General features: G+C 33.9%; 1 protein-coding gene across 3 annotated transcripts; it reads left to right on the forward strand.

Moving 5' to 3' along the window:
- Positions 1 to 2640: 2640 nt before the first annotated feature.
- LOC145608219 (telomere repeat-binding factor 1-like) lies at positions 2641 to 21287 on the forward strand. Of its 3 annotated transcripts, none has more exons than XM_081663833.1 (7): positions 2641 to 2846; positions 3249 to 3403; positions 3706 to 3935; positions 4076 to 4160; positions 16453 to 16536; positions 20041 to 20388; positions 20910 to 21287. In XM_081663833.1, exons 2-7 carry the CDS (start codon positions 3254 to 3256, stop codon positions 20922 to 20924), a joined length of 912 nt encoding a protein of 303 aa, XP_081519959.1. In that variant the 5' UTR covers positions 2641 to 2846; positions 3249 to 3253; the 3' UTR covers positions 20925 to 21287. The 3 variants fall into 3 exon arrangements, with proteins under 3 accessions (XP_081519959.1, XP_081519960.1, XP_081519958.1); XM_081663834.1 differs by having other exon boundaries at positions 20041 to 20385; XM_081663832.1 differs by lacking the exon at positions 20910 to 21287 and having other exon boundaries at positions 20041 to 20642.
- Positions 21288 to 22685: the final 1398 nt, after the last annotated feature.

The following is a 22685-nucleotide window of genomic DNA, read 5'->3' on the forward strand; positions in this document are numbered from 1 at the left end:
GCAATCTCTTTTATTAGGAATAAAATCATATATATAATTTTATAATAAAACTATTTTTATATAATGCTTGTAAGGATTTTTTTTATATATATAAAATACCTATCTATCTATTACATATTACTAAAGGCAAAATTAGGATGGACACTTGGCAGCAATACATTAGATATTTTCCCTCCAATAATACTTGCTTAAAAAATAATCTTCTCCAACAATACTTGCTTAAAAAATAATCTTCTCCAACAATACTTGCTTAAAAAAATAATAATACTTGCTTAAAAAGGGATAGTATTTAAATTATCACATATTCCTAACATAAAATATAAATTAAACTTTCTAAAATATTAGATTGTTCATTACTATAATTTTATATGTGGTTATTTAGTAATGTACTTTCATACTACTTACGCTTTAATAATTGGTGTGTCGACTCCTTAAACTACACTTTTTATAATTTATCATCAATAAAATTATTGTACAATCGTGCATTTATTGCACGGGGTTTAACCTAGTAATTAAAAATGAGTCAATATAGATCGTGTTCTTTTAACCTTATTCTAATAATATTCAGTAAATATTATATTTAAATAGTTGGTTGGCCGGTGTTTTGGTAAGGGGCATAGAAGAGGGGTTTGGGTAAGGAGAGTTGACAAGCTAGAGAAAGAAATTAAAGAGGCTTAGGGAAGGGAGAGCTGACAAGCTAGCAGTGCCGTCTTGGACACTTTTGGGCCCGGAGAAAAAACTAAACAAGGGCCCCTAAACAACGAAAATGTATTTAATACATAATTTACCTACAAAATATTTTACACCTTATAACGAGGAGTTATTAATACGAATTATTTGACTTTTTTTTGGCCATTGTACAGTACCGAAATTTTGTTGTGTACGCCACAAGATTAAGATGAGAGAAAGTGAAGAGGGAAAAATAAAAACTATTGACGTGATTGTGGATATAATTAGAAGAAATAAATAGAAAAACCCGTAGATAAATACTCCACATTTCTCATATATAGTATTTATTATCTTAATTAAAAATTTAAATTAATTATTTTTTATAGAATCAGATTATAATTAAGGGGCGGGGCCCGTCTAAAAGGGGGTCTCGAGCGGTCGGTCAAGGTGCTCCCCCTTGTAGCCGGCTCTGCAAGCTATAGAAACAAAGGGTTAGTGGTGGGGGTGGTTAGTAGTTAGGGTGTGTTTTTTATTTTTTTGAATTTTTTAAAGATAAGAATTAATTAAAATAAATAATTATAGTTAAAAAAAATTGAAAGAAAATGACTTGTTTGGTAGGTTGTAGGCCATTTTTGACCTAATAAAAGAAATTCCCCTTAAAAGTCAATTTATTACTTCATTAATCGAAAAGTTAGCTTATTTTGAGTTATCTGAGGAATGCTCTTGATAATATTTTATTTATTTATAAATCTAATTTAATTGAATTGGACAATCATTTTTGAGAGATTTCTAATATGAATTTATATTATTTATTTACTATTTATAATATAAAGGTGATAGAATGCAAGTCATTACTTTGTGTAATTAAATTGTCTTTGTTACACAAGTTACAACCTCATTTGGTTGATTAAAATATAAGGTTTTTTTTGGTTTTAGTTTCATGTTAATGATAAATGTTTTGAAAATACCTTGATCCAAACCTAGCTTGTCTAGCAAACGAGTAAAAAATCAATCCTAATATAATATTTTTAATCATTTTTTTAAAGGTAAGGAGAAAGATCCTAACAGTTGCTCAACCCTCAACCGTCATAGAGAGTGATGGGAAAAGGGTAAGGGATCCCCACCATCGAAGTGTCTCCAGTAGAGATTGAACCCTCAACCTCAAGGTTAAAATTGAAGGTGTAATCTTTCCCACTATACCATGCTTAGCTTGGTAACTTTTAATAAATAAGTTAACTGTTTAACCTATTTCTTACAAAGGAATGCTACCATTAAAAAGAGTGAAGAATAGCCCAAGTGGTTAGAGCTAAGGCATTTTAGGATCGATTTTCATCACCCGCCACCCCTTGTGGCTCGCTACCAAAAAAAAGTAAACTAATAAAAAATAAAAAATCAAGAAATCAAATTCACAATTTATAAAAGAAATGGGCATGATTTGAGGTATATATAATTGTAATTTTTTAAGGCATGATATGCGGAAAATCTAAACAATAGTGTAATACCAATTGTTTTGTTTTTATGTTTATACAAGTCTAACTTTATAAAGCTCCATATGTACTTGACTTTTTTTTCATCCTCACATTTTCTCGATCTCACATGAAAAATAATCTAAAGATTATTTAACTCCATTAGAATACTTTTAACTTTTCTAGTTATTGTTGAAACAAACAGATCCTTAGTTAGATTTTCTATATATTGTTTCCATTATGGCGATGATCATAGAACAATCTTTGCTAGTTAGATTTTTATTTATCGCCAAACACTACCTTCTATTAATCTCGTGAAAGGTAATAATTAAACTCCTAAATTTTCATACTTCAAACAAAAATTTCCTTACAAACTTCGTAATAAAGATAATCTAACAAGACTATAATAATGAATTTTATAACCATTATGAACTTCACATTCTTTCGCGAACGACTTAAAAAAGGGAAAAATAAAAAAGAAGCTAGGTTATAAGATTGATCAACAATAATTGATTTACCAAATATTTCGTGATTCATCATAATCCATTTTTCTCCTCTATCTCAACTTCTCAAGTGTCAAACACATTGTCTGCATTTGCCACCTTCCTTGATTCTTACTACAAATTTATCCTCCCAAATTACCGCCTTTATCCCTACCCTTCTGCCCTTCTTCTCGTCTCTACATGCGTGAACCCTAATCTCAATCTTTTGGTATATCTCTTTGTCTCAATCTTCTGATTATTGTTAATTTGTTGATTATTTATTTCATTTTCATGTTTTATCATTTGGGAAGTTGTCAATTTGTCTTTGTCATTTGAATATTCCTGCGTTTGTGTATTAGGGTTTCATGAATTGGTAATTGATTTAGTTTTCCCCTGTAATTTCTGTATATTTTTAATTGGAAAATTTGGGCTTTTTTTTTTTTTTTTTTTTTTTTTTTTTTTTTTTTTTGTGGGTTTGAAAAAGCGAGTTTGTGAATTGGGTATTTGGATGATCGTGTGATTATTTGTTTTTGGTTGTTGCTGAAGAATTTGTGTCAATTGTGATTCTATGATATTATTTGGGGCATTTTATTTGGGCGAGGAACTGATCACACATAATGTACTGTGTCAGTGGCAATGGGTGCTCCGAAGCAGAAGTGGACTGCGGAAGAAGAAGCGGCCCTTAAAGCCGGGGTTCTTAAACACGGGTCCGGGAAGTGGCGCACTATACTTAAAGACCCTGAATTTAGTGGAGTGTTGTATTTACGATCGAATGTGGATCTGAAGGTACTGCATTTCTTCGTTCTACGAGGATTTGATTTCACCTGTGTTTGCTTGAAATTGCTTGGATTGTCACATTTAGGAAAGTGTAGCATGTGAAAAGGTCTAATTCTGTTATATTCTAGAGCCTTTCATATGTTTTTAATCTAGATTGGATTGTTTATTACTGAATGATTGAGTTGATTTTAGGAGGTCTTTCAGATATAGTTAGGCTGTTGTATTTTATCAGTGAATTAGTGTGAACTGTAATTTTAAATTTGGTTGTGGTGATGTCGTTGTGCTAAGGCTTTTCCCGGTTGATTGATTAGGACAAGTGGAGAAACATGAGTGTGATGACAACTGGATTTGGGTCCAGGGAGAAGTCAAAAGTCGCCCTTAAAAGAGTTCCAATGCATTCATCTCCTGTTAATCAAGACGAGAACACTACTAGTGTTAGTGATGTGCCTCAAAGTGATGAAGAGATGCCAGACGTCAAGAATGTTGCTACTTCAAGTGCACCTGTCGAGATTTCAACTGCCCCCAAAAGATCCATTGTGAGGTAAGATATTCACTATGTTGACTTGTGTTAGATACTTGAATCCCATTGCTGTACTGTTGTATATTGTGGATAAGTTTTAAGTTGTTATGTTCCTCAACGTGTTTAGTAATGCCACTATCAATTCTTTTGGGTATATGTAGGTTGGACAATTTAATACTGGAAGCTATAACCAATTTGAAGGATTCTGGTGGTTCTAACAAAACTGCTATTGCTTCATACATAGAGGTAAACTGTCAATTGGTTTTCAGGGAGCATACATGAACCATTAAAATGCAAAGTACTGATAAATTTACTTATTAAGTGTTGGATTAAAAGTTTTTTTTTTTTTTTTTTTTTTTTTTTTTTTTTTTTTTTTTTTTTTTTTTGGCAAGCATCTGTTTGTAGAAGAATAGCTTGTATGATTTATTGTGTATGCCAGTGAATCAATTTCATGTCATTGCTTACTTGCCTAAACATATACTTCCTTCGTTTCTTATTTATTGCACCATGCCAATGCAGTACTTTGGTTATTTATATCTTTTGCTATACTTTTGTAAAAATTATAAAAAGTTTATATTTGAAAAGTAGATTTTGAGCCGAATCTAAGTAGGTTCCACATGATTATGTTTTTCCTTATTGATAAATCATAAAAGATGGTCAAATAAAATAATGTGAATAGTGTAAAAGTCTTTCTAGTGCAATGAAAGAAAAAAGGAGGAAGTAGTACATTTGGTTTTTGTTTTAAAAATGGATTCTTTATGGTAGTATTGGACTATTAGTAGTACATTTGGTTTTTGGTTTTTGGAGTTGTGCAATAAGTTTTTTCATAGTAAGCAAGTAGCAGCCATAGATAATTTAAAAAGACGGCTTGAATATTTAGCAATAGGGATTGGATATTGATTTACCAAGCTATTAAAATGACTATGATTTTTAGGATATCTTGGCTAACTTAGAAAAAAAAAAAACACGATGGTGACTCGTGATTAGAGGTAATAAATGTTGTGTAAGTTTTGATCTACGTTAGTTAAGCAACATGCTCACGGAATGTGTATCAAGCTTGCTAAGAATCTAAGATGATACTTCTTTTGTTTCAATTTACTTGACTAACATTCCTAAAATGGAATGTCATATTACTTGACTTATGATATATTTGGTAAGCTTTTGGTAGACAAATTTTCTAAAATATCCTTATAAAGTGCATATGGGGATAACTTTTGAGGCTAATAAGGTGAACCATGTGCACCAAATACAATTTCTCTCTCCTCTTCTTAAATGATATGCCAAAGGCTATGGGGAAACAAAGGAAGTATATTTTATATTCTCTTTGTCGCTAAATAAAAGTCTCATTTGCCTTTTGCATACAAATTTAGGAAAGGTGAATAAAAAATATCGAGGTTGGTAAGTAAAAAGGTGATAATGTAGTTTGGTTAATTAAAAATTTATAAGAACATATGATAATTGTTATTTTAAGTGAATAAAAAATAGATTTAAGTGAAAAGTGACCCTTCCCCGCCCCCGCCCCCGCCCTCTTTTTTCTTGGACAAGATTTTTTGGGTGAAATGTTTCTTACTTCCCTTGGAATAGTTGGAAAGGTGTTCAAGTGTTTTAAATGTGGGTTGACTCGTGGGCTTGCCTCATTTCTAGGCTTAGGACCACCTCACTTTTAGCCTTATAAAGTTTTTAATTCGATGATATGACATTGTGTTAAAAGCTTAAAGTTAATTGGAAAAGCTTAAATAGCCATATTGTACTTAGTCAAAAAGTGGACAAAATAGCAGTACCAAATTGCCCTAGGATTGTTTATGGTAATATTGTAACTTGTTTGTGGCATTAAGATGGCTTGCACCCAATGTTACATTAACACGAGTATGGGTTCACCTGTGAAACAGCAGTGTTAGGTATAACAATCCTAGGTATTGATGATATTGTCCTAGTTTTGGTCACAGATAAGGACATAATGTGATACGGTATTTTCAAATTATTTGTGCTTTATCTTTTAGGGTTATGGGGTGGATTCTTGTTATTGTAATTGAGAAGAGCTCTACCCTTTTCCCTCTTTATTATCTTAGCTTAAAGCAGTTGTATTGCTTGGCTTATATAAGACTTATTTATCTTCACTAATCAATGCAATCAAGTAAACACGATTCTATTTTATTATATGTAATTTTAACCAAGTTGCGGTGTTTTTTGTCGGTACTTTCTCAAAGTATAAAATTTAAAAAAAAAAAAAAAACCCTATGGATACCAAGATAAAATTATTGAAGGGAAATACTTTTACTTCTCTGATTAATAAAGACTAGTGTTTATGCATGTGATACATGCTTAATAATTTATATAAAAAGTATAATCCCATAAAAAGTCATATGGTTGGGGACCAACTGCATGCTCCTTATCCCATTTTCCGAGTTGCCGTGATAAATGATTTCACTTTAATACTTAGTTGGCCATTCCCTTTAATTGTTGATGAGAATTCCGAGAAGATGGAAAAAATTTCCCACTGATTCCATCTTGTCCAAGATATAGCAAGTAAAATAGCTTGACATCTCTTAAAGACAAACCCTTTAATCTAATACTTTGCGGAGGAGAGACATGCTACTCCTTTTGTTACTGTGGATATAAAGGCATTGATGGGAATATTGAAGGGAGGATAGTGTGGGTCTAAGGTGTCTCGAGGTTAGACTGGGTTGAGTGGTTAAAGGAGGGGAATGGTGGAACTCCGTGGCTAGTCAAGAGATTGATCTTTGGATAATGTTTGAGTTAGTTATATCTGGTGATTCCTCTCATTCCTCCTTTTTCGATGAAATTAAGGGATAGATTTTAAGAGATTTCGAGGTGGAATTGGTCCAAGTAGATTGGGGAATGGAGAGAAGGTTCCATTTTTTAAGGCCCTTACAAAATTCATTAGGACATGTAGTGGGTCATCCCTACAAAATGGATAGAAATTCTCAAAGTAAAAGTAGGTTTTGGATTCCTTTGCTAGAGAGGATTGATTTGGTAGGGATTGCATATTGAATGGCTTGCCATAGGAAGAAAGCTATTATTGGCGTACGGGATACCTTCCATATGATGGACCAATCCATTAGGGTGAAGATAGGTCGGATTTGATCCATAGATCATGGAGGAGTTAAAGGAAAACACGAGATGCATAGTTTCATATGATTAAATCAAAGAAAGATGGAAATATTTTGTTTAAAAGGATCCAATTTGGGGGATGAAGGAGGGTAAAAGATAAGAAATTTCAATTGCCATGGAGTTTGATTTGAGACAGTTTTTTGAGCCACATGTACAACATTTCTTTGAGGCCCAAATGGGGTCCATGGGTGTCATTTTCAATGGTCCAAGCAACATGTACGTTATTTTTATAAGGTCCAAATGGGGTCCATGAGTGTCATCTTCCATGGTTTAAATAGCAGAGATGAAAAAGTCTAATAGTTTTGCCAAACATAGGAACCTAAAGAAGTTTATTTGGGAATGGTTCGTTCCTAATGCAATATTGTAGGAGGAATGAAGTTTACATCCTAGTTTTACCATATAGAACTTGTTAGAAATGGTATTTGATTTATCCCTAATTTCCCCATGCTCTTTGATCGACATTTTATATTCCAAGAGACCATACAAGTTTTCCCCCGTTTTTTTTTTTTTTTTTTTTTTGCTTATTTGATCTCCAAATAATATTTCTAGCAATCTTATGAAGAGATAAAGGATAGCCTTAGGAAAATGGATACGTTGCATAGTATAAAGTGAGATAAAGTTTATTAGAAATAAAAAGGAGAGAGATAAAGTTAAAGTTTGGATTCGATTAGCACAATTCTTCCAGTTTTGGAAAGATAGTTTGTCTTCCATTTAGAAAGTCTGTTTGCACTTTCTATATGACTCCATGTAAGGTTGATGTAGTAGGTCTTCTATAAGTTGAAGGGATAACCAAATATGCTAAGGCCACTAGAATATTGATTGGCTCATTGGTGTTGTTGGTAAATAGATTTTGCTTTTGGATGGGATCATTTTGAGACTAGAGGATAAATAAAGATTGATTAGTGTGGATCAAATGACTTGAGTAGTGTGTGGTGAAGCGTCTCCAAACAACAGGAATGTCATCATAAAAAAAGAAGATAAGGTATTTGGAAGGATGATATGGGAAGGGAGAAAGGGTCCACTAACATTTGAAGCATGAGTAATTAATCATTTTAGAGAATAGCTCCATGCAAAGGATGAAGAGATATGGGTTATCTAATTTCCTTGGAGGGCTTGAAGGTGGACTTAAGTTCCCATTGAAAATGAAAGATGTGGAGCTAGTATAGATGTAACTCATTATTAACTTTATGGTGTTGGCATTAAACCCATAGTGGCATAAGACTTTGTTAATGTAATCCAAGCAATCATAATCTTTTCCTAGGTCAATTGTGATTGCAAACTAACCTCACTATCCCTTCACTCTCATGGAGTGGAAAATTTAAGTGATAGTAGTTTAAAGCTATTCTGATTTGGATAAAACATGGAGTGAAGCATGAATCTAATTCTTTTTGAGATGATTCCGTAGGAAGTTGTGCTACTCTTATGACTGTTGATTATTAGGAATGGAGCGGGTTTGGATAATGTAGAGGATTTCGATATAAAGGTCATCATTGAATGAATTTTTGAAAAATAAACTATGGAACCCATCCTAGCAGGCTTTAAAGGGTCCAATTTAGAAGAAGGAAGGCGCGACCGCGTGACTTTTCTAAGAAATGCATTTTGACTAGGTGTTTTTGAACCTAATGAGGAAATTTAGGCGTAATTGACTTCTTTGAAGAAAACAAGTTTTGGAGTTAATGGTGATGTAGATTGCATTTGGATAGTGTTGGATATTTTCTTCATGTCCTCATTTGTTTATTTTGGCCATTTGCAATTTGGAAACCAATGTTTTATTCCTGCTTCTTCCCTTCACTTATATACCTAGGGTTGAGTAAGCCTTAGATAAGGCAAGCATTACAATTTATTTAAGCTAATGTAATGGAAAGAATGTGGGCAAAATTAATGACCTACTTATTTACACAACTTACGATATACGAAGTATGAGCTCCAACATAAATTCATTTGAATGAATGGGATCAAAAAATATTTATACACGCACTCTAGTTTTAAAACAAAAATTACTAGAGGAATACATTCAAATAGCTTTACTAAGGCTTTTAAACCTTGTCCCTAATGTACCAAACAACCTTTCAACTCCATTACTAAACAAGTTTTTAACCTATTTTATTTGAGTAAACCTCGCACAAGAAATCTTTTATTTTCGTGTTTGCAACCACGAGGACATTCTGTTTTTTTATTATGTGAATAAATTAGTCTAGGCTAGCTTGCTTAGAAGTATTAGCATTTGCACTGATGCTAGCAAACATGATCACATAATGAAGGCCATGATCCTCTTGATTGTGACTTGTCTGATTGCCCCGCAAGCATCAGGGCAACACATTCCTCAACTTCTTACGTTCGCTTTATCGAAAATTTGGATGAAGTGGACTCCTATGTATGGGGAGTACCAATGTCAGCCTTCCTATAGAAAGTTGTGTAATGTTCATCTAAATTTTCGATGAAGTGGACGTAGGAAGTTAGCAATGTTTGCTCTGATGCTTGCTCATCGGAGCAATCACATAAGTCTTTGATCATCCTGATTGCTAGCATTATGGCATTCAAAAATTTTATTTACATTTTCAAAAACTGAAAAAACTCGTTGAAGAGTTCTTGGGTCTCTATTCTTGTTAGGGACAACGGCTGGACCCTTAATCAACAAGTTGTTAAACAAACATAACGCCCTGGGCGTTCATGTTCTAACCGCAAATGCGGAAACAAAAGATATCTTTTGAGGGGTTGACTTGAAGAAAATAGGTCTTGGAAGGTTGGGTGGTTCATTAAAGACAAAGTTTAAAAGCCTTAGAAAATGCTTCCCGCACCATTCGAATGTATCCTTTCGATAATTTTTGTTTTAAAACTAGAGTTTGAGTTTAGATATATTTTAATTTCAAACGATGTTTCTAGTTTCGAACGTCATTTCCTGTAGAATAGTGAACACAAACCTTATTAATTAGGATGATTATGTGCAAAGTATAAAACAGTACATACAAAATTCTTATATATATATATATATATATATATGAAAAATTAACAAAATTAATTATTGACTTCCTTCTCATTTTAATCCTAACTACTCCCTTCGTTCCCTTTTGTTTTTGATGTTTGGAATTATGCGCGGTTATTATTAATTGTGTAAAATTGAGGTATATTGACATAAATTCAATCATTGAAAGTAGGGCTGGCAAAAGCCGACCCGACCCGAACCCAACCCAAAATAAATGGGTTTTGAATGAGATTTTTAACCTGTTTATGTAATTGGGTCAACCCGAACCCGACCTGAAAATAAACGGGTTAGGTTCAGGTTGAAAATCTCAACCTGAAAATAACCCGCCTTAACTCGTTTAACTAATTGGGTTGGTTTCAGGTCGGGTCAACCCGAAACCAACCCGTCTAACCCAATAACTTTTATTGACCTTAGGCTTTTTGTTACGTAGAAGTATTAAATATGGGCCTAGTCCAATTTGGTATTCCATTCTTCCACGTAATACTATTTAAGAGACATTCTTTCTAAACCCTAAATGTTTTCATTTTTTCACACGCCGTTTTCATTTCTTCTTCTCCTCTCCTTCTCAGCTTCTCTCTCTTCTTTTACATCATTGTTGATTCTCAATTCTCAGTAGGTTCAAATTTCAAAGTCAATAATCTTCTTTAGCTCTCTCATTATTCATTCAAGCAATATTGAAAAAGTTGAATGCTAAAGGGTAGGGTCATTGCGTGGGTTTTGTTTTGTTTATTGATTTCTTTGTTTTAACTATTTTCTTTATATGTGTGATAAGTTCATACGCCTCTTCTTTGTTTACTCATTTGGTGTTTCAATTTTCCCCAATTTCTAGGGTTTGTTTCATTTTTAATTAAGTACAAAATTCATATTGATATGTAATTCGGATGATATGTTTCAATCTACTTTATTTATTCTTATCATGGGACTTCTATGCACAGGTGAACTAATTGCCTTCCTAGTCCATTAAGCTAATAATTCAAAGAGGAAAGACTATTTTTTTTTACAAGAAAGACTTGAGCTATATTCTAATATTTCCAAGAATAAGATTGGATTATTGTTTTTGTTTGAAAACTTAATTTTTTTTTAAGTATTAACAGAACATATTATAACATTAATTAAAATTGTACATAAGGTTAAAAAAGTACCAGGTTAAACAAAAAAAACAAATCGTGTAAATAAAAAAAAAAGTCAGATTCATATTAAAAAAACAAGTCAAATCAGGTTGGGTTCAGGTCAACCCGATTAACACCAGGTCGGGTTCAGGTTCATATTTTCGACCTGTTTATGTAAACAGGTCGGGTTCAGGTTTGGGGGTGTTGACCCGTTTATGTAAACAGGTCAACCTCAACCCGACCCGACCCGACCTGTTTGCCAACCCTAATTGAAAGTACAAATTTATATAAAAAATAAATATTATACATCTGGGGTAAAGAAAATAGGAAGAAAGTAAAAGAGAGATGAGAGAGAAAGTAATAATGAGTATTGAAAACCCATTAAAATATTATAAAAGGTGCAATTGCACATAAAAAGTGGAGGGCAATTGAGTATTTAAATTGTAAAGCAAGGGTCCTTTGTCCAAAGTTAATGTCTTAAAAAGGAAAGATCCTAAATGTAAAGAATAAAAAGGAACACCCTAAATGGAAACGTAAAGAATATATAGGAACAGAAAAAGTACAATTTTACTTAAAATAATCCCAATTATTAGGTGATTCTTCTCAAAATACTCTCTTTTACCTCTCTTATCGGTAATATTTTTTTTTCGTCCTTTTCTTTATTTTTAATGTTTCACCTTTCTTTATCTCCCTACCATCACTAAAGGACCTTAATAGGCAAACAACTTTCCCTTTTTGTAATCTCTATCCTCCCCAATCCATGTCATCTCCATAATACGAGTACTCTGTTTGTTTGTTTGTTTTTTTTTTTTTTTTTTTTTTTTTTTTTTTTTTTTTCCAAAATGAAACAAATAGTTAAAGAAGCTATCACTTTCATAATTTAATTGGTTGGGTTGCCTCTAAATAATTTCAAGCCTCTATTGGATAATTGTTGATACTCTACTGTGGTTATAGTAGCTAATAGTGGTTGGGTTGCTTTTTGGGTGGTTGGACATGTATGGATGGAATGGTGTTACTAGGGATGGCAACGGATCGGACTCCGGTCGGACTATGCAGGGTCCGAATCCGATCCGTTGACGGACCTAAAGTTCGAGTCCGACTCCGGATCCGACTCCGCTTATATAAAACCCGAATCCGAATCCGATGGACTTGACCTCCTCCGACTCTGAATCCATGTCCGTTTTCCAAACATTATTTTCTTCCGTATCTTAAATCAGAATTACAAATTTCTTCCATTTCTTAGATCAGAATTTAAAAAAAACAGAAGTTTAGAATTTAATTTTTACACATAAAAATAATAATGATTATCACTTGAACAATTATAAAAAAATTAAATAATTTTCAGATCTACACAAAAATAAATACTCGTACTCCAAGAACTTTCAGTTCTACCCAAAGTACTTAGGGAAACAGAAAACTTCCAAGGTTTTTCTTTCTTGGCTTCGGCCTTCAGATTTTCAAGTGAAACAAGTGGTGTGTAATCAAACAACCATACAAAAAACAAATATTACTTCATAATAGATGATGAGAGACTGTTCACGAGTTCTTATTATTTTGGTTTAGATTTCCATTATTGATTGATATTTGGAGTAGTTGATAAAAAACTCTCAAATAAATGAGGAGAGAGAAAGGGGGTTAGGAGAGAGGAAGGAGAGGAGTCAGGAGAGAGGAGAGGAAAAATTGAGGCCTTGAGGTTGAATGGTTGAGGAAAAGTGGCGAAGGAGTAACAACAATAGGGTAAAATAAATTTATACTCCGTGTAAAACTCGCGGGTCGGACTTGGTCGGATGCTATGTAAGGTCCGAGTCCGATCCGAATACTTCGGATTCAGAGTTTTTAATCGGATTCGAACTCGGATTTCCTTATTTCGGACTTTTTTCCTCGGATCGAACTCGAATTAAATTGCCATCCCTAGGTGTTACTCGATGGCTAGGCATAATGAAATGTGGTTTTCGACGCTCCGGTGGCTAGGCTTGGCTAGAATGGTGGTTTCGAAGGTTGGGTTTGCTAGAATGGTGGTTTCGGCGGTTGGGTTTGGCTAAAATGGTAAGTTTGGTGGTTGTGGGTGGCTAAGAAAGTGGTTCTGATGGCTTGAAATGAAGTTGCCGGAGATGGTAGATGTGGCCATGTGGGCACTGATTAGAGAAGAAGAAAGAGGGGGTGTGTATATATATATATATATATATATATATATATATATATATATATATATATATATATATATGTATGTATATATATGTATATATATATGTATGTATATATATGTATGTATATATATATATGTATATATATATGTATGTATATATATGTATATATATATATATATTTATATGTATATATATATATTATCAACTTCACACATCACTCATATATATATATACATATATATACATACATATATATATATATATATATATGTATATATATATATTATCAACATATATACATATATATACATATATATATATGTATATATATATATTATCAACTTCACACATCACTCTTTTACGGTTTTACCTAAACAATAGGTTGAAAAATGAGTAAGACTATTTTGAGTAGGGTCACCTAATAGTTTGGATTATTGTAGGTTAAATTATAGTTGAGATTAAAATGAGAAAGAAGGCAATAGTTAGGATTATTCTTGTCAATTTTTCATTTTTTCCATAAATTTATATTAATCATGACTCAACACTCTCCCTTGCTATAAAATCTTGGATTCTTGGTGAAGCACATCTGTCAACGTGATACACTTCTTATCGCTAACATCATATTTGTTAATGTAATCAATCACCAAAATTGTATTGTGTGAGTGTGCATGCTCGCTTTACCAACATTGTATTGTGTTGTGTGTTCGATTGTTCGCATAAGGCTTCTGAAGCAAAGTAGGAGTACATATTTATGATGATGTTTTTAATATTTGCAATGTAGTGGCTCTTATTAGAAATTGAGGTCATTATGCATCATCTGTCCCACCTCGTTTAATTGGGGAACAACCCGAAATTTAATGAGTTCATTAATAGCATTCATGGATGTGAATGTAGTGAAAAAAACTTGGGGTTAGAGTTTTCCAATGATGAAATTCTTACGAATGATGATTTAGAGCTAGTCACTTGCCATGGCAAGGCTACTGTCTGTACTTTTGGGCGGAGAGAGGAGTATGCTATAGTGGGAACAGAAGAGTAATAGCTATTGGATAATCTTAAGGAAGGAGGCTGGTTTTAAGAAAGTTAAAAATGTCATGTGGTAAGAATGAGATAGTATGGAGAGTAGTAAATGGAAATTAATTGAATAAAACTTGCTGGTGGTTGACTATCGTGAGTCTGGTTTCTTGTTTTAACATTATAATTCATGGTCATGTGAGCTGTATGAGTCCTATGAGAAGCTTCAGTGCTGGGATTTAAATGTATAGGAAAGTATGTCACCTCGCTTTCAACCATCTATTTGGTGCAACAAAAGATAACGTTCTATTTGATAGACATCTGCACCTTGCTTCACTGTCAACTTTTTTTGTGTACTGTCTCTAAATTCTTGGGTCGCTTGAGATAACTTGAAATCATCCCCTTCCCTTCTCAATTTCTCACACTACCGCCTCCATTAAAGCCCCCATCGATAGTTTCACTCTCCCCACCATCGTACACTCCCGCATGTCCATTTGAAAATACTCCGGGATCTATATTTAATCTTTTCTCTTTGTCCTAATGCCCTTCCTTTGTAGCTACTAGGACCACCACCACAACTGTCGCTGTTTCTTTCCAGTTTCCAAGCTTATTGTATGGTTGAAAAAAATGACTATCCACATAGTGCATTGCAGTGTCACTGTTATGTCCAAGTTCTGCCACTCGTCCATCCTGTACCCTCACCCTCACCTTTAGGCGTTTGGACCACCCACTAGTCACCATCATATCACCTTCCTTTCATCACCACCATTGTTTCTCTTGCTTCCCTTTGTTAAACCTAAAAACATTAGCAGCAACAATGCAAACTATGTTGGATGTCGCGTGTCAGATGTTCAGGCACTTTGACACGATGTAACACCCAAATATGTAGTGGCCTTATAGGGAATTTTATAAAAGGACGGCACCCTAATCCAAGTCTATGCAACATACTCCCTCTGTCCCTTATTTAGTGGTCTGTATTCCATTATTGGGTAGCCAAAATTAGTGGCCTATTTCTATTTAAAGTGTACTTTTTTACAATATTACACTCTTTTTGATGAGTTGTCATCATTTATTATTTTTTTTTTTTACTTTTGACATCATTTTTCATCTCTCTCTCTCTCTCTCTCTCTCTTCAATAATTAGCAACTACCGTTTCTTTCTCTCTATCTCTCCCTAACCCCCCACATGCATATTTTGTACTCCCAATCATTAGTTTTAAGGAATATACAACTTTCTTAATTTTTGTGAAAAAACCCAAATAGGCCACTAAATAAGGGATGGAGTACGTAGCATTCAACAAAAAAAAAAAAAAAATGAAAATAAAGTGTCTCTAACTCACCAATAGAATCCGAAATTTCTATCATCACAGCCTTACTAACCCATGCAGTCTTTGGTTACAATGGCATTGCTGCCGCTGTTGTGTTTCATGTCTTCAAATCTATTTTTTTTTTTTTGCTTTATTAGATCAGACAGTATTGTGGTGAGAAAGGATGTCGGGGAGTTTAAAAGTATGTGGTGCTGTTGTTTTCTCTTCGCCATTCATGGTGGTTGCTGGTGTAGGACTGCCTGTCATGTAGGGCTGGGTTGGTGGTGGTAGCCATTGGTAGGAGGCGGTGGGTTTACATGGTTGAGTGATAAAATGACAAATTGTGATGTCAATGAGGAGCAAGAATTATTGAATTGGGGGTTCATTTTAGATGGAAATGGATTTACCTTTTTCTTTTATAGTAAATATGGAGGGGTGGACCATGAGCATTTCTTAACTGCTCATGAAGGATTATGGCTGCATATGCATGACACCCCTATAACCCTATCCTTGACCCCTCAGTTGTAAGCCCTGTGGGACTGTGTGTGGCTAAGTTAGTTAATATTGTTATGAGTATTATTAAAATGGCTAAGGAAACATACAAAAAATTCTAAATTCAAGGGCCTAAATTTAGTTCAACAGAAATGCAAAATGTTCCATCATTAAATAACATAATATGCAGCTGAAATATGATATGTGTTTGCATTTTACTGCTATTTGAAGGCTATTTTCACTTTCTTGGCGTGGTTAAAGTTTTCCAATTCACGTGTCTTCTTTTTCTTAGAAACCATCTTCAGTTTCCCACCTTCAGTTTACAAGCTTTAATAATTATTGTTTAATATATATGTAGGATCAATATTGGGCACCTCCAGATTTCAAACGAGTATTGTCTGCAAAACTAAAGTTTTTGACATCAAGTGGAAAGCTCATCAAGGTAAATTAATATTGCATTTACTGCAGAGCCTGATTTGGTTGGATAACAAAAGCAGTGCATTCCATGTATTGCTTTATATGAAGTATGTTTTATGTTTGACTAACTTTGATTTTGTGTCTCTGTTTGTATAATCGTTCTATTAAGTTCAAAATATGACCACAATGTCTCCTTAAATGGGTCTTCCTTCAGACGGACAAATATCCACTAATATATCCTACTTACCCACCACAGCATTACCCCTTAGAGCCTACTAAACCTTACTTTTCAAATCTTGTTTTCATTCTCCCATACTCCCATCCCCAACTGAGTTTTTTTTTGTTTTTTTGTTTTTTTGTTTTTTTTTTTTTTTTTTTTTTTTTTTTTTTTTTTTTTTGGGAAAATTTGTCTGGAACCACCCACTGAATTTGCACTTTTGTCCACAACTACTTGCTTAAAATTTTATTCAATTAAACCTGCCGCTGAAATTTTAAAACTTAGCACTACCCATTTGTATTTTGGCAAAAATCTTCAATAAGTGGGGCTCTCTTTTTATTTTTCTCTTAAAATTGGGTCTAACCCTCGTCTTTATACCTGCCAACCTTCATTTTTCATCTTCTCTTCACAATAAAATCCAAACATCCAAAAATGGTGGATGTTTTTTGTGAAGAGAAGATGGGAAATGAAGGTTGGCAGTTATAAAAACAAGGATTAGAGCAAATTTTAGGTGGAAAAATAAAATTAGGGCCTTTCTTACTGGATATTCTTGCCGGAATTCACAAATAGGTAGTGCTACTCAAAGTCTTAAAAATTAGTGGTAATTTTGTTGAAAAACATTTAAAGCGGGTAGTTGATGACAAAAGTGCATATTTGACAAAAAAAATTTAAAAACTTTTTTATTTTTATTTTTTATGCTGCCTAATGTTTGAGAACTGAGCCATCAAACCTTTGAATGTGTAAGCATGTGCTGGTTTAGACATGCTTTTGAAAATTATTGGGTTGGAAAGATTTTAATCTGGTTGTCTGACCTTTTTTTTTTTTTTTTGGTGTGTATTGCGCCTTTTTTTTTATTGTATCGTACCTTTAATATGTTTTTCTAAAGGATAGTGAATCCATGGACTTAAAGTTGTGATGAGATGACAATGAATACTGAGATGTTAGTGTGATTTAGACAAGTATAAGGTATGGACTGCTATCTGTTGATTTTGTGCCATTTCATCTTTTGGACCAACTGCCATTAGATGCTATGAGATCACAATTAACTTGTTAGTCGTTAACCAGCTGAACTTTGTTTTAGGCTTAGTTTTAAAAAGCGATCCAAGGCTTAATCACCTTGACAGTGAAAGGTGTAGCAATGTCCAGAAATAGTGGTGTCAATTCGGGTGTCAGGGTTAGCTTTGGCTGCGTCGGATCAGGTCAAGTCTAGATTGAAGTTGAGTCATGCTAAATCGTTAGGCACATACAAGCCGAAATCTGAATCGGGTTACTTTCTAATCAGGTCGGCCAGGTGAGTTTTTGACACCTCTATCCAGAAGGCCAGCCAAGGTGGAAGGCAATGTGCCTGGGCTCTCTTCTATTGAGATATGCAGGAAGAGTAGATTTGAGTTGAACTCAAAGGAAAAAAAATACTAACTGCATAATTCTATTATATTAATTATTATCCAGGCTTTCCAGTTACAGTTTGAGCAAATGACCTCAATCATTGACATGATTTATTTTCTATTTTAACCTTAAGTCAAAAACCATAAAACAACTAATTTGTAAATTGGTTTGCAATTGTGGTCACCAATTTGCCAATTATGTCAGATTGCTGGTCAAGTCAGTTTTCTCTTTTGCTCTCTTCGATCAGCTCCTCTCTGTCTCTGTCTTTATCATTCCCTTTTGCACATTTTCAATACTCTCTTTCCAATCTGGATGGTTGTGCTCTTAATTCTGTCAGCTCTTTGGCCTCTGCAGAAAGATGCGCTAGACTGCTTTTGTTTCCCCCCAAGTTTTGGTTAGAAATTTAGAATGCATCCTTAGTAAGCTACTATATTTTCAATGTCTTTTGTATGATGATGACAACAAAGCCTTAGTTTCAAAATGATTTAGGGTCGGGCTAACATGAATTGTCATAAGGAACCGTCCGAAAAGGGAAAAAAGCATAGAAAAAATAATCAATTGAATAAAGTTGGGAAAAAGTGTGTAAAAATGAAAAGCAAAAAGACTATATAAATAAATAAACAAATTACAAGAGTTTTGACTTTTGAAAGTTGTATGGGGATAAAAAGGAGAGGGAAAACATGTGATAAAAATATTAAGGTGTGATGAACCAACAATGAAAGACAAACTGCTTTAGCATTCCTCTAGGAGACAGCTATGCACTAGGGGACAAATGCAATTAACATTCCACTAGGAGAGGAAACAACATGAAATAGCAGATCTGAGATGCTCCAATACAATGGGCCCAAGATACATACAGTATATGTTACGGTTATTGTAGTTGCTTGAATGGCAAACAATGTAGATTTGAAACTCTGGTTTGGAGTATCTCCAATATAGCAGACCTGAGCCTAAATTACTGACAAATTTACAAAATTCTGAGCCTTTATTGCTTGAATGGCAGACAATGTAGATTTGATACATTGTGTACACTCTGCATATAACAACCTGGATGACCAGAACTTGTTTTCGATGTGTAATTTTCTCCACAAATAATCTGCAATCAACAATAGACACTCTGAAAACCCAAATTTTCTCCAAATATCTAATTTGAAGATCACCTTTCTGAAAACCCAAATTCTTTTAAATCTCCTTCTTTAACACAGGACTTAAAGTTCCTAGATTTTGAAGGATTTGCTCTCTAACCTGGTTCTTCACAAAACTTCAGAAACACTCGAAAATACTGTTACAAATATATAATCCCTTTTTGTAAACAATCTAAAATCATCTGCAAATTTGTTATGTGTGATGCACTTAAGCACATATGGGAGAATATTTGTAAAACATTATTATTTTCCTATTAAAGCTATCCATGCCTAAAGCAAACAAAAGAGTGGACATAGATCCCCTTGTTTCAGACTTCAGCAGGGAAGGCTCAGATTTTGATTTTTTTTTTTTTTTTTTTTTTTCCCATTGGCATATATTGAGTACCGAGTAGCTGACAGCTGTAACTCTGTGAGCTTGTGACACAACATAATCCAATCAATGAATATACTATGAGAACCTAGATCCATTTGAAGTTGTTTACAAATTCCCCCTCAATTGAGTCATGTGCCCAGTTAGTAGCTTACATCTGTGAAGATCTAGTTGGTTTTTTCTTCTCTGTGGATAGTTTATCACATGGTATTAGTTTTTGTTATAACACACACACACACACACACTGCACACGCATACACATGTAATTGGTATGGAGAGTATATTTGGAGTACTATGTAACTTTCTTATCTACACTTATGTATGTTTGGAAGCCTATTGTGTTGCTTTGCATCTTTTTTTTTTAATTTGAGACGTACGTAGAACACTTCAATGCTAAGCTACCTCTTTCAGGTTAAGCGGAATTACCAAATATCTCCATCTTTTGCATTTCCGGAAAAGAGGAGAAATCTTCCTATGTTGGCTCAAGAAATCAGGCAGGTGAATTTACCCAAAATGGATAGGGATGATTTGTCTATGCTTAAATCTCAGATTGATCTAGAGCTTGCTAAGATGAGAAGTATGACCCCACAAGATGCTGCCGCTGCTGCTTCTCGTGCTGTTACCGAGGCTGAAACTGCTTTGGCAGAAGCTGAAGATGCTGAAAGGGAAGCTGATGAAGCAGAAGCAGATGCGGAAGCAGCTCAAGCATTTGCCAGTGAAGCAACGAAGATGCTTAGAGGAAGGAACGCTCCTAAGGTGGTAAGAACTGCCTGCTGAGGAAATCATTGGTCCTCCTTTCATTGTGGAACTCTCACCACTTTTATGTGGAATGTATCAGTTGTGGTCGGTGATATTTCATAAGGCTTACCAATCTGCTGTTGAAACCACTGTTGAAGTGTTAAAATAGACTTAAAAATTGGCCACACTAAATGGATTGAAGATTTTAAGAAGATTTAGTGGGTAATTGCAACTGAAGGCCCCACTTTGTAGAATTTGATTAATAAAGTTCTTCAAACATATTTAGATCCAAATGGTAGAAACACATGCTTTGAATTAAACAGTTGGTGTGATTAATCCTCCATACTTGACAAAGATATTTAATTGTAGATTGATTATACCATACTTATATTCAAAATAAGCAAGGCATCTAGAAAGAATTTGTACATTTATCACTTTCTACTTTGGTTAAGCATCATTTTCTTACAGTTGTGGATGGTGCTCGCCGAGCAATTTGTTTAGTCAGCATGCTCTTAATCCTATGTTTTGCTTCTGGTGTGCAGATGATGCGAGCTTGATAGATGAGCTTTGACAGACAATTTTTGGCCGCCAACCATGCTTACTATTGGTCCCTTAAGAGAATGAACATCTGCAGCTTACGTTGTCTTGTAAATATGCCTGTAGAAATGCATTTTTTTGGTCTATCAATGGACTCTTGGTGGATCTATGTTTGTAAACATGTATTTTGTAATAGCTTTTCTGCCGTCGTTTTCTCTTGGCTGTTGTAGGCTGTAGTCCAGATGGAAGCAGAAATGTAGTTCCCTGCAGGTCTTGATAGTTGTCTAGCAATTATTTATATACACAGCTTTTCGAAATATTTGTAAATTGTACATCGTATAACAATTCATGAAATATAGGTTTAATCTACTGAAGATTTAGAACTGTTGTTGCTGAGACCATCTGATTAGCATCTTTTAAGCTGCTGAAAAATTCGTGGATTTGTTTTCCCTTCTAAAGTCCTAACTGTCAAACCATTGAGAAATTTTTGTTCTCGCATAACACACTATATGTCTACCTTTGATACTTGTGTTAGACTATGATATACATGATCCACTAACAGGGGCGAAGCCAGGAATTGAAACATGTGGGGGCTGAGATTTATTAAGTAACAAAATATTGTATTTTCCGATGGTATTTAATTTGCGATATTATAAATTAGATCTGACTATATTTTATTAAGCAACATAAAGTATTTCATCAAAATAATCAACATTGCAACCTATGAAGTCTTGCCTTATTGGTTCAAGCGAAGGATTTGTGTACGATATAAGAGTATAGGCTTGATTTCCTCCTATGTCCTCCCGTTTATATTTTGTATTGCTCTTGTGGTTTATTTGCACAAAAATCAATAAAATAAATAATTTTTTTTTTTTTTGGTGAGAAATCAACAAAATATATATGGGAATAAAGAATAATTTTTGTAAAAAAAAAGTTATGCAATTTACTAATTTAGTAAATTAGAATATAGAAAAAATAATAAAAGAAAGTTTGAAATCTAAACAATTGATAAACAAATAAATCGTAAGATTGAAGGGATAAAAGAAATAGAGTAAAAATAATAAGTCATTTCAAGTGGGGAAAAAAAAATTCCCTTAAAAAAAGTGAGAAAAAAGGGATTGCCGTTAAAAAGAAAAAAAAAGAATAATTTTTTTTAAGAAAAACATAAAAGTGACACCCACAAGGATCGAACACCATACCAACATGTGATAAAGCTTACATATTCCACTCTAACCACTAAGTTATACACTAGAAAGTTACACATAAGTCCACCTTTATTGTATATATCTATGGGGGGCAGCCTTCAAAATATAAAGGCCATCAATTGGGCCACGGGGGGCCGGGCCTCCACCAGCCCCCCCCCCCCCCCCATGGCTCCGCCCTTGTCCACTAATCAAATACAAGTAACTACTACCTCCGGTCCACTTTACTTGCAACTATTTCCTTTTTCGGATGGTCCACATTACTTGCAACTTTCCAATTTATTTCCTTATATAGTAAATTTTTAAAGGCAAATTTACCAATTTACCCTTACTATTTTATTAATTCATCATTATTAGTTTACTAACAATATAAGATTAAAAACTAAAACTGATTAGTTAGATTAATCACTCCACCAAAATTATACCCCAGCCCTTTAAATTCATCAACTCCCCAACTACCTCCATTGAATGCTCCTCATTCAATTCATCCATCAGATGAATTGAAGTTCATTTATTCTGGAGAAATCTCCAGAATAAATCCCTCCAACATAAACCCTAGATCTAAAACTCTCTCTCCTC

This window comes from Chenopodium album, chromosome 23, assembly GCF_948465745.1.
Source record: "Chenopodium album chromosome 23, dcCheAlbu1.1, whole genome shotgun sequence".
Lineage (NCBI taxonomy): Eukaryota > Viridiplantae > Streptophyta > Magnoliopsida > Caryophyllales > Amaranthaceae > Chenopodium > Chenopodium album.

Bases quoted from the DNA above. Each gene is read 5' to 3' on its own strand.
- LOC145608219 (XM_081663832.1), top strand. From the start codon at position 3,254: ATGGGTGCTCCGAAGCAGAAGTGGACTGCGGAAGAAGAAGCGGCCCTT. The intron at 3,936-4,075 runs GTAAGATATTCA...GGGTATATGTAG, and splicing joins CCCAAAAGATCCATTGTGAG to GTTGGACAATTTAATACTGG. The intron at 4,161-16,452 runs GTAAACTGTCAA...ATATATATGTAG, and splicing joins CTATTGCTTCATACATAGAG to GATCAATATTGGGCACCTCC.